A 12384-nucleotide genomic window follows, 5' to 3' on the forward strand; every position below is an offset into this window, starting at 1 on the left:
CTGGGGTGGGCAGCACTGGGGAACCCCATTTCTCTCCCCACATGGGCCAGACACCCTCTGGCAGGCTCTCCCATCACCCTGTGCCTCCAGGCTGCAGTCCAGCCTCTCAGACAGGAGCAGGAGGAGCACAGAGCAGGCAGGGAGATGGAACACAGCCATGGCTTCTGAAAAGGAGCTGCCAAGTGAGAGCAGCACCCTGCACACCAGCCCTTCTCCATCATCTCCCCACGGAATCCAAGGCAGGGAAACAGATCCCAGGCAGGAACAGCCCTGTGTCTTCTCCACTCAGCCTGACTAACATCAAGACACCCTCTCCCACCAGAAAGCAGCCCCCAGATCCCTGCAGAGCAGGCGAGCCTGGTCAGAGCCCCAAAGCAAAACCCAGCAGAGGCACTGGGTGGACTGGGCCAGCCCAGGGGCTGGATTCTGGCTCCATCCTTCTGTCTTGGAGGCAGTTAGCAGCTGGAACGGCCAGTTCTGCCACAGATTTAGCTGCCTTCCTCTGGTTCCACCCAAGCAGCAGTCTCACTGTTGGTCAGCTCATCTCAGAATGGGCACTGGGCCCTGGCCATGGCAGAGGACATGGCCCTGCTCATCAACAAGAGGGAGCAGATAACACAAGTCTCTTTCCCCTTGGGTTTGAGGTCCAGCCTGCCCAGACCCAGCCCTGCAGATGCTACACAGGAGCAGGATGCTTTCAGCCAGGCAGAGGGGTGAGAGGTAGGGGCATCACAAGGACTTTGCAGCCCTTTGCCAAATGCCCTCCTCTTCTTTCTTTCCTCCATCTCTATTTAGCAATGACTTCATTCCTTCAATTATTAATCACTTCGCTGGAATAGCGGCTGAATTACACCCATTAAAAGTCCTCTGGGACCAGCCCCAAAGGATGAAGCAGGTTTCCAGAAAGTGCATTAGGCAGACAGAGAGGAGACAGACCTGAGTGGGAGGCGGTGGCCTTCCTGCCCAGCACCGCCCATTTCCCAGCAGCCGTGAATCCCGGTACCCGCAGGGCAGAGGCGGGTAAGAGCGACCGTGCAGCCTGTTCACCCTTAGCTACAGGAGGATGCTCGTGTGGCAACCGTTTCAACTGAAAAATAAGCCTCAAAAAGTGAGTTATGCAGGGGGAATGGCTTGCACAAGAGCTCCTGACAACCCACATCCTACAGCTGTTCCCAGATTGCCCCATCGCCCCTGGCAGCACAGGCAGGATGGGTTTGTGCAGACTCCCAGCTGATTTTGGGTGATCTGCTTTTACAGCTCCCAGAAGCCAGCGGGCAGGACCCAGCGCAGCCTTTTTGCCATCAGGAGCTGGGGAACAACCTTCAAGTTTTCTCTTTGTGAAAGTGCCGATTTTTCTGGATTTTGGAGAGAGATTCCAGTTCTGGCAAAGGTCCCCCACGGGTAATCCCCTCCGGAATGAGATGGGATTCCTGGTCTAAACCACAAGGAGCTGCTCACAGCGCAGCAATTTGCCAGATGAAGAGAGGGCAAAGATCAGGCCCCAGCACCAGCCTCCCATGAGCAAAGGGACCCAAGACACGAGCCTGGGTCAGGTTATGCAGCAGAGCATCTCGGCCACCATCTGCCAGCTGCCCAGGGGATGCGAACCCCTCCTCCTGCTTCTCTTTCCTTGCTTTCCACACGTCTGCAGCCGTTCTTTGCCCTCCTGCCAATGCGGCTTGAGGAATGACCTGCTCCCCTTGCCCCACTCCGCCAGCTGTGCCCGCAGCAGCCACTGGCCGGCCCGCACACCCCCGAGCTCCCCCCCACACCCCCCCAGAGCTCCCCCCCCTCCCCGCACGCCCCCCAGACCTCCCACCCCCCAACCACAGGAGCTCCCCCCCACACCCCCCCCCAGAGCTCCCCCCCCTCCCCGCACGCCCCCCAGACCTCCCCCCCCCACAACCATCAGAGCTCCCCCCGCACCCCCCCCCAGAGCCCCCCCTCCCCGCACGCCCCCCAGACCTCCCCCCCCACAACCATCAGAGCTCCCCCCGCACACCCCCTCCCCAGAGTTCCCCCCCCTCCCCGCACGCCCCCCAGATCCCCCCCCCACAACCATCAGAGCTCCCCCCGCACACCCTCCCCCCCAGAGCTCCCCCCCTCCCCGCACGCCCCCCAGACCACCCCCCACAACCATCAGAGCTCCCCCCGCACACACACCCCCCCAGAGCTCCCCCCCCCTCCCCGCACGCCCCCCAGACACCCCCCTCCCACAACCACCCGAGCTCCCCCCGCACACCCCCACCTCCCCCCCAGAGCTCGGCGGGGCCCGGAACGCGGCTCAGCACCGCGCTAGGGGGTTGGCCCCGGCCCGGGACAGGACGGGAGGGGAGGTCCGCGGGCAGAGACCCCGCGCCGGGGCTCCTTGTACCGCTCCGCGGGCAGCCGGCGGGGCCGGGCGCACGGGGGCTCCCCCGCGGCCCGTCTCGAGTGCGGCCCGAGCGGCGAGGGGAGCGCTGGCCGCGTCCCGCCGCGCGGCTGGGCCGGGCCGGGAGCCCGGGGCAGGGTCTGAGGCTGCGAGAGCCGCACGCCCGGGCCGGCTCCGGCCGCAGCTCAGACCCCCCCGGCAGCGGGTCGAGTCCCCCGAGCCCCGGGGTGGAGGCTGGTTTGGCCCCGCTCCCACCAGGGGGCTCCACGCCGCGCACGGGTGAGGCGCGGGGAGGGGCAGCGGGGTGTGAATGACACCGGCAGTGGCCAATCAGCGCGGCGCGATGGCACGGAGGCGTGGCCGCAGGGCTGAGGCGGGCGGCTCTGAGAGGGGCGGTCCCGATAGGCGGGAAAGAGGGCGGGACTCTGGCGGAGAGGCAGGAGTTGGCCTTGAGTGACGTGCGGCCGAACCAATGAGCTTGGCTGCGGTCACGTGAGCTCGCCGCCAGACCAGCTCGGCACCTCCCGAGTGGTCCAATCAGAGCGAAGGGGCGGGGAAAGAAGGGGCGGGGAAAGAAGGGGCGGAGATTCGGCGGCGGAGGCGGTACCGGAGGAGGGGGCGTGCCCGCAGGTGAGTGGCGGTTGGCCGGGCCAATGGCGCGGGGCCCGGCTAGCGGCGGCGCGGCGCGGCGCGGCGGGCAGGGCGCGGCGGGGGCCATGGACCGGGTGAGCAGCTCCATGCGGCAGGTGCCCAACCCGCTGCCCAAGGTGCTGAGCCGGCGGGCGGGCGGCGGCGGCGGCGGCCTGGAGGCGGAGCGGGAGAGCTTCGAGCGGACCCAGGTGCGGGGCGGGGCGGCGGGGCGGGGCCGGCGGGCGCTGCCGACCGGTGAGGGACACGCCCGAGGGGCGGGGCCGGGCGCTCAGCTCGCCAGGTGCCGGGGGTGGGCTGGAGGGGGGGGGCTGGGTCCCCTCGGGCCGCGAGGCTTGTGCTGCGGTGGCACCCGGGCGGGTTGAGCCCAGCAGCGCCCCCGCGCAGGGGAGCGAGGGGCTCCCCGGCCCCGGCTGAGGCGGGCGGGGGGTGTTTACCGGCAGGGGAGGCCGGCCGGAGCCGGGCGTCGCGCCCGGACCGCTGCCCTCTCCGCCCCGGGCCTCAGCACACGAGAGCCCCGGGCCTGGAGGGGACGCGCTGCCCCCCCTGGGGCCTCCCGGGGCGTGGGAAGAGCCCCCACCGCGGCGTCAAGGCGGGGCCGCTCCCCCCTCACCCGCAGGCCGGCCCGGGGGGCGCCGCGATGGCGGCGGGGGCCGAGGGGACGGCTGGACCCGGCTGTGGCCTGGGAGGGGAAGGGCGAGCGGGACGGGAGGGGTTCAGGGTGGGGGGGGGCGAGCGGCACCTGGATGAGACGGGTCCGGCCCGGGCCTGCAGCAGGTGATGGGAGTGACGGCCCAGGGCCGGCTCGGGGCAGCAACATCGGGGTTTGGGGCCGGATACCAGGCCCCGCGCAGGGACCCGTCTCACCTGCCGAGCTCGAGTTACCTCAGAACTCAATTATTCAGAGCAGGACAAGGGACAGAGGCCGGCAGGACAAGGGGGATGGAGTGAAGCTAAAGGAAGGAAGGTTTAAATTAAATATTAGGGGGAAGTTCTTTCCAGAGAGGGTGGTGAGGGGCTGGAACAGGCTGCCCAGAGAGGTGGTGGGTGCCCCGTCCCTGGGGGTGTTCAAGGCCAGGTTGGATGGGGCCCTGGGCAACCTTGTGTAGCTCCAGGCCTGGAGGTTGGTGTCCCTGCCTGTGGCAGGGGGTTGGAGCTCTGTGATCCTTGGGGTCCCTTCCAACCCAGACCAGTCTGTGATTCTATGATTCCATGACACACATCTTCAGGAGCTCAGTTCCTGCCTGGCTTGTCATCCTTCTCTGTGTCCAGCTCTGCACCGTTTCCTTTCTTGCTCCACTTTGGTTTCTTCTTTACACCTCGTTTGGTTTCCCCTCATTGTTCTTTCTTTCAGTTTGGGGAACCTGTCAGATCTGACGCCTTCCACACATTGGTCCTCAACAGCCTTTATCAAACTTCTTCTTTCTGACTTTTTTTAATAGAAACTTTGTGGGTTTTGGGGTTTTCTTGAGGCTTGGTTTGTTCTGTTTCTTTAATGAAAGTGACTTCTCTTCAGAACAGTTTAACCTGCTAAATGGCTTTTAAAAGAAGATCTCACCCATGTTTCTGCATGTGCCAGCTCGTTCCCTCCTCACCTCCAAATCTGCCTGTCTCCTGACAGCAGCACGCTCACCAGCACGTTATTTTGGGATAAAAGACCCCAAACAGACAGAAGATGTATCCAAACAGGCCTTTGGTGGGCCCAAATAACACCTGCTTGGGTTTGGCACCACCTGATTTATCTGGTCTGAGACTCAGTTTGTAAAAACCACCCTAGAAAGCTCCGGTGCTGCTGGGGATGGGAAGGTCTGGTGGTGGTGCTAAGTCCTGGTGACTGAACGTTCTCATGGTGGGACATTCAGGTAGTAGGACACTCGCAGGGCAGTGGGAACCCAGTGGTGGGATGTGTTCCATGGTGGTCAGCACACTGCCTGATGGCTCTGCCCTGACAGTGTCCGTCTGTTGTTGCCCTGGACACACACAGGAACAGGTTTCCCTGTGGGCTCTTTTCTCCTCCCACAGCTGGTGGGGTGTCTCAGTTTTCCTGGTGATGTGAGAAACCTGAGGATGTGCTGGGACACAGCGTCCCTGCTGTTGTGCTGCCTCTTGTGTCCTCGCTGCCTGCTTGGGCAGGATCTGCTCCTGAGAGCTGCAGAGATGGGGCTGTTTGGTTCAGACACATGCCCAAGGGCTCCCCTTTTCTTTGGCCATCAGTGCTGGCAGTTTTCATGGGCGGTTGAGCCATGGGGACACCAGATCCTGCAGTTCTGCTGTCCTGCAGGCACGTGGCTCTACGAGGTGCATCACTGCTGTAGGGGTGATGAGTGTTGCAACAACTGTCTCCCTTTGCCTGGTGTTTCACCTGGCCATGATTCATGGTTCCTCATTGCCTCAGCACTGGGAGAATAAATCTTTGGGCAGAGCAAACTGTCCAAAGGAGGAGAAAATCCACCAAAAGTGAAAATTCCACCATGTGTGGAGAGAAATGTTTGTATTTTGTGTGGAAATCTGACGTTGCATCCCCTGCGTGTTCTCCTGGCTGCGTTGAGGAGCCTATCCTGGTGTTGGAGCTCCGTAGGAGAAGTCTGAAGGTGGTTGATGCATCAAGATCTTCCCTCCTTGGCTCCCCCTCCCCTTGTCCTTGCTGCAGCTGTCCCCAGCAGACACCCATGTGGCACTGAGTGTTTCATTCTGTGCTGACTTGCTTGGCTGGTTTGGCAGAGGTCAAGATGTTCAGCAGTGGACGAGCAGTGCAAGGTGTGGAGGGTGAAAACAGAGCCAGAAGGACACAGGACCTCTGTGGGGCATGGAGGATGCACAGGGGGTGAAATGCTGGGTTGTGCTGCTGCTTCACTTGTGTTTCAGGCTGTTGGGCCAAGTTCCCTTTGCTTCCAGGAGGGACAAGGCCAGGCCCTGCTCAGCCCCAATGCAGGCAGAGCTGCAGGCTCGTGGAGGTGGTGGATGGCATCCCTGGGCAGCATCCAGACCTGGGGGAACTGAAGGTGTGGGAAGATCTTCCTGATCCCATGTGATTCTGCTTGGCTGCCCCTGCACAGGCCCCTTCCCTTTTTTTTGGGGGGGGTAAACCAACTGTTGGAAAGGGGCAAATGTGCTCAGACAGCAGCAGTGTCCTTGGAGCCCCAGCAGGATGGGTGCTGAGCTCCAGTCCCTGTTCCTGCCCCAGGACTTCTGGGCAGAAGGGGAGCTGTGTATTGTGATGCATGATGCCTTCTGGGCTGCAGAGATCATGCAGCTCTCCTGTGCTTCCCCCTGTCCTGAACATTCCTCCAAGGCCTGGCCAGGCATCACTGTGAGCACAGGCTGCCTGGCCCAGAGGCCATGCTGGGTCTTGGCCGTGAGGACATCCGTGCAGCGCTGTCAGGGGTTGTACATGGGCTTGTGGAGAGGGGCAGGAGTTTTGTCCTTGTCCCTCAGGGCTCACATCTGCTGGGGCTTTGTGCCAGGAGACACGGTGCAGCTCTGCCCCAAGGTTACATGCCCACTGGTGTCTCTCTCTGCTTGTCCTCTGGGGATCAGTCCCAGGGGTGATTGTCCTGACAGTCTCATTGGGAGAAGACACTTCTTTAAAATTCCAACCAGCTTGCAGAGTATCCTCTCTGAGAGCAGGTTTTCCTTGGGAGAGTCACCGAGCAGCAAAGAGAAACACAGAGTGCTTGGGGTGCCCCTGGCCACCCCCTTCCCTGGTATGTCTGCATGCTGGGGCCTCAGGACTGTGCTGCAGCTGGGCCAGCAAGGAAAGCAGGTTATCCCTCAGGAATTACCCTGGGAAGATAGATTTGTGCAGAAGGACACTGCTGAGCTGGCTCCTATCGCAGAAGGTCCCTGGCATCGTGCAGGGGGGGTGTCAGACCTTGCAGCTGGGGTCTCTCTGTGGGGAGATGTGGTGTGCTCCTGGCTGAACGCAGCCAGTGCCAGTCCTGAGCATCCATCAGCCACCCCACCACCCCTCTGCAGGGCCTGGAGAGCTGATTTCTTCCCTGCTGAGCTGCTGGAGGAGCCCTCTGCAAACCCAGGCGTGAAGAGAGCGCGCGTAAGGAGGAGACAAGTCACACAGAGAGCGATGGCAAGTGGAGCAGGTGCTTTCCTTCTCCTCCCCCACTGTGTTTTCATGTGGCAAGCAAGACCTTTCCCCAGCCAAATCCAGGTTGAGAGCAGCTTTGTGCTCCTCTTGTTCCCTGCTGTGCCACCTTTGGGTGCCGTGGCAGCCCTCCCTCCCACCACCATTAACACAATTAATCCTTTGCCCCCATCGTTTCCCTAATTGGGATTGTGGCCCAGCACCTCCCATCCGGAGCAGCCTGGATGGTTCTGGAGCAGCCCCAGCGTGCTACAACTTGCAGCCATGGAGGAAATACCATTTCACTGCTGAAAAAAGAAACCACCAAGTTCTGTGGTTCAGATGCTGCAGCCACCAGCAGCTTTGCCAAGAACTCGGGTTCTTACACAGGAAATGAGGCTCCTTCAGAGCACAGAGCTGGGCTCTATATATATAGCCTCTCTGAAAGGATATTTAAAGAAACATATTGACATGAGCAAGAACAGGAAAAAATAGCTCCTGGCTGTGTGGAGGGAGGGCTGAAGGCAGCTTAGCCCATCCCCGGGGGGGAGTAGGTGATGCAGGGGATTAATTCAGGGCTCTTTCATCTCCAGGAAAACCAGCTGCTGTGCTTTGTGCTGGGTGAACCCCTGTGGTTTTGGTCTCCTGTCTTTTAATTTGAGTTAGAGGTGCTCAGGATTGAATAAACTTCAGCGGTGAAGGAATGAGTCATCTCTCCTCGGCAAGTCCCTCGCTGGAACTTCCATCCCCAGGGAAAGAAAAGAGCTTTTCTTTCACCAGGGTTTCATTTGCCAGTCTGGAAGGATTTGGGGTGGGGTTTTTTTAAATATAGGCAGAAATAACTGGATTTTTAATGGACTCCAGAGGTGGCTGAGCTCAGGAGGATAAACAGGTCTGCTGCTGGCAGCAAGCAGCATCTGCCAGAGTCCAGGGGCTGCTCAGACAGGGACACAGTGGTTCTGACCCACCGAGTGACTAGAGTCACTCACCATAAATCGCACCAAAGGTGGGGATGCCAAGGGCTGGGGGACACTGCTGCCCCAAACCCCAGTTCCCCTGCCCCAAACCCCAGTTCCCCTGCCCCAAACCCCAGTTCCCCTGCCCCAACCCCAGTTCCCCTGCCCCAAACCCCAATTCCCCTGCCCCAAACCCCAATTCTGCACATGCTGCCCTGATCGTGGCCGGAGTTCAGCCGGGTGCTGTGAGCTGGGTGGCAGCCAAGTGGGTCCGGCTGAGGGTGCCTGCACAGGGGCTCTCCCTCCCTGAACTTCAGCTGGGGAGGAGTGCTCAGACAAGGGGGGTTATTTTTACCAAATTCCCCATTGAGGACTCTGTCCCAAGTGTGTCCCCCTCTGCCAGCACCAGCAGTGATCCTGGAGCCCAGGGAAAATAGTGGGGGGGGCAGCTGGAAGCAGGTGCCTGTCACAGGGACAGGGTGGCTTGTCACAGCTTTGCTCTTCCAGGGGGAAAAAACCTCTGGACAGAGCAAAGTGAAGGGGCTGAAGCTGCAGGAAGCACAATTTGGGTTGAAGATTGAGAAACTGAGGATGGGGAGAAGGTGCCTGTGGCAGCCCCAGCGCATCATCCCATGGATACGACACAGGCTGAGCATCACCTGCTCCGGCATCAATGCTGTGCCCATGGTCATCCCACTGCCCACCTCTGGCTGCTGAGCCCCTCTGCTGCTGTGGCTGGCTGGCTAAAATAGCAACTCCAGCCTTTGCACAGCTCGGCAGGCACCCAGGTCCTCAGAGATGGGACTTTCTGGGCTGGATAACTGGGATGTATTCCTAAACCAAAGCAAGCAAGAGAGGGACTGGTGGCTGGAACCTGAGTAGGTCTTTGCTGGCTTGTTCTTAAACAGGGTGCTTAAAAACCCCTTTTTTGTTAGATTTTTTTTTTTTAAAGGATGAATATTGATAAATACATTTAAAACCCACAGTCAGGACACAGGAAGCCTTGAAGCTGTGCTGGGAGGTTGGTGAGGGCCAGCCTGGGAACCCCCAGTGCAGGTAGGAGAAGCAGCTTTGGGGGCAGCCCCATGGCTCAGCCCTGGGGGCTGGGCACTGGCATGGGCTGTGGAGAATCGGCTTGAAACCCCTTTGTCCCAGAGGAACTCAGTCCCTCTCCCCACAACCTGTGCCGGGGCGGTGGGATGTGGGGCCGGGGCCCGCAGCAGCAGCAGGGCTGGAGGAAGGGCCGGTCCTGGCCCTGATCTCTGCCACCAGCTTGGCTGATGTGTTTTGCAGAGTCACCAAGTGAGGAAGCTTCCTGGGGACAGCCTGTTCCCGGTGACAGACACCAGCAGCACGGCTGGGAGCTGAGCCCGGACGCGCGAGTCCCGGCCCACGGCTGCACTAATTATACACCCTGTGCTGCCCTGGGCTAACGATGCTGCCAGGTGAATGGTCCCTACTCCACCTGCCAAAGGGGAAGTTACAATGGACCCCCAGACTGGTTTGGATGGGAAGGGACCTTCAGAGTCCCCTGTGCCCCCCCCTGCCACGGATGGGGACACCCCCCAGCCCAGGGTGCCCCAAGCCCCATCCAACCCGGCCTTGAGCCCTGCCAGGGACCCTGGGGTGGCCCCAGCTCCTCTGGGCACCCTGTGCCAGGGTCTCCCCCACTCAGTGTACGACGACTTTTCCCTATCTCCAGCCTCCTTCAGAGGAGCTCCCTCTTGTAACTCAGGATTGGGCCCTTGTCTGGCAGGACTTGTCAGCAGCTGGGTGGGTGCTCTGGGTTTGGGTGGTGAGGGTTTGGGAGCGGGGGGGCTTCTGCCAGCAGCTTCCCCCAGCTCTGACTGAGCCAACGCCAGCAGCTCGAGGCCAGACCTGCCACTGACCAAGGCCAGGCCCATCAGCAACAGTGGCAGCACCTCTGAGGAGCAGAGTTTAGAAGGAAACCCCCCCCAAAACCTAGCAGCGCTTTTTGCAGCGGGAGAGGAGAGTGAGAAGGTGTGAGAGGAGCAGCTCTGCAGCCCAGCTTGTTTTGGGGTAACAGCTGGACCTTCCCCCCTTCTCCTTGTGCAGGAAGGGTGGGAGGTGGTGGGATGACTGGGTTTTTGGAGGGGGGGGGATCCAGCCTGGAGTTCCTGCTGTGCCCCACAGCTCTCCCTCCTGGGGGGCACCTCAAAGGGTGATGTTAGATGAGGGGTTGGGTGGAGCAAAACCATCTCCTGGCTGTGCTCCTCTCCTGGGGAGATGCTCTTGGCCTCAGCGGGAGGACACGCTCCTCTTGTTTGTCTTCCTGGCTGTTGCAGTCCCACTCCAGCTCTTTTTATAGCTCGGAAAGAAGTGCCTTGAGTTTCAGAGTCGTCTGGGAGGCCAAGCACGCAGGGAGGAGCCGCAGCTGGAAATAGGGCTGCTCTCACTCCTGCATTCCAGTGCTGTTATTCTCTAGCTGAGATGTCCCACTGCCGCGAGCGCCGAGCTGGGCTCCATGTCCCCCAGTTTTCCCACCCAGATTGGGGCTCCTTTCTCCCCTGCCATGTTCTCAGCGCTCTCACACCCTCGAGGTGGCTTTCCCAGGGACAGGGACTCTCACCCTGCCTGTGTTTTTTGGAACTCCCCTCCCAGATGCCACATCCCAGAGCAGCAGTTTGGCAGAAGAGCCGCCCGCGTGCCCGCGGCGTTGGCCAAACCGGCACCGATTAATAATGGGGGGACAAGCAGTTGGGTGTTTGCTGAAGCTGCTGGGAGGTGAGCAGAGTGCAGTGGTTCCTGGGGGGGGGGGGGGGGGGGGAAGCAAAGCCTCATCTGCTGCATGGCCACAAATAAACCAGAGCCAGAGAACAGGACCATTTGCTGGACAAAGCCTGTGGGTTCCAGCCCCTTCGAATGAGCTGGATTTTGGCTGCAGTGCAGCAGGGGTGTGTGGGCAGAGCTGCCCTGCCACTGCCCAAGGGCTGGCACAGGCTCCCCTGGGCATCCCAGACAGGCTGCTCCTCTCTCCCGTAGATAACTGCATCACCTCTGGACTTCTCCATCAACCTCTTAATGCTGGGAGACCGTCTTGGGGCACACCATGGCTGCTGTGTCCCCCTCTGAGAGCTCTTATCCCACGGGAAGCATTCTGGGTGCCTGCTGCTGCTCGCTGCCACGGAACTGATGTCTGCTGGGGATAGGACATGGGCATGGGGAAGGTTCAGCTGGGTCAAACCTGCGCCAGTTCTTTCTTCTCACCAGCCAGGTGTGGACATGGCCATTGGCCAGGCTGCCCCGTGGCACCACTGATGATTTTAACCCCTCCTCTTCCCTCTCTGCTGCACTCAGTAGCTTGGGAGCAATTCCTCTCTGGTTACTCAGCTGCTTTTCCCATCCCTGGGAAGAAGGGATGCTGCACATTGTGGAGCTGCTACGAACGGCTGCTCCCTATCTGAGGGAATGGAGACTGATGGCTCCTCTCTTCTGGCGAGAAGCAGATGCTGGGTATCCGATCCCAGCCCCTCCAGGGGCATCCCAGCCCCTTCCCAGCCTGTGTGGGAAAGCAGTGTGCTCGCTGCTCAGCATCCTTCGAGCCGCCTGTGCAGCCATGGCGAGAGCTTCTTATCCTCACCCTCGGGTTCTCCATCTTTTCCAGCCTTGGAGGGAGGGAGGAAGGACCCGTGTGCTCAGCTCATGGCAGGAGGAGGCAGGGAGCGGGGTGGTGGGTGCAGCCCCCTGACCCCCCACACCAGCCCATGTCCCTGTGGGATCACACCTGGGTGAGCCATGGGGCAGCTCCTGCTGCAGAGAGGCGCGGTGGAGCTGCCTTGCTGGCTGTGCCCAGGCCAGGGGCCTCTCATCCATGTCCTGTGGCCATCCCAGGGGCACGGGTGTGTTTCCCACCCCCGGAGCTGGGCGTTACGCTCCGGGTTCCTCCCAGCTGCGGTGCCGGAGCAGCACAGAGGAGCCCTTTCTTCCTGGGCTGGGTGAGCTGAGGGGCATGCTGGCACGCCAGCCAGCCAGCAGCCTTTGTTTGCCAACAGGGAACATGAGTACAAACTAATATTTAGGTCTCAGGAGGGGATTTCACAGCCTTTTGCAGAGCCGTGCCTGCGACTCTCCATCCGTGAGTGTTGGGCAGCAGTAACACAGCTCCCTTTATACCCCCAGCTCTCCCCACCGCCAGCTCCACCCTCCATCCCAGCCCAGATCTGTGCTCCAGCTCCGGGTGCTCCCCGGGTGCTTTCCCCACCCAACAAGTGGGCAGCAGGCTGGATGCTCCCAGCCCGGGCAGAATCACAGAGCTCCTTGCCTGGAGCATCACTTGCAGAGGGGAGCATCCCCTGCAGTGGGGAGCATCC

At 60.9% G+C, this 12384-nt stretch overlaps 1 protein-coding gene across 1 annotated transcript in view; it reads left to right on the forward strand.

Annotated features, from left to right (window-relative positions):
• Positions 1 to 3087: 3087 nt before the first annotated feature.
• HIP1 (huntingtin interacting protein 1) overlaps positions 3088 to 12384 on the forward strand; it is a gene marked incomplete at its 5' end in the record, with an annotated part of 38766 nt that continues 29469 nt past the window's right edge. The window contains one exon of the mRNA XM_084273230.1: positions 3088 to 3210. Coding sequence (XP_084129356.1) covers positions 3088 to 3210 — 123 coding nt within the window. The remainder of the gene's footprint in view (positions 3211 to 12384) is intronic.

The sequence above is a fragment of the Gallinula chloropus genome, assembly GCF_964237585.1.
Source record: "Gallinula chloropus genome assembly, chromosome: 19".
Taxonomy (NCBI): domain Eukaryota; kingdom Metazoa; phylum Chordata; class Aves; order Gruiformes; family Rallidae; genus Gallinula; species Gallinula chloropus.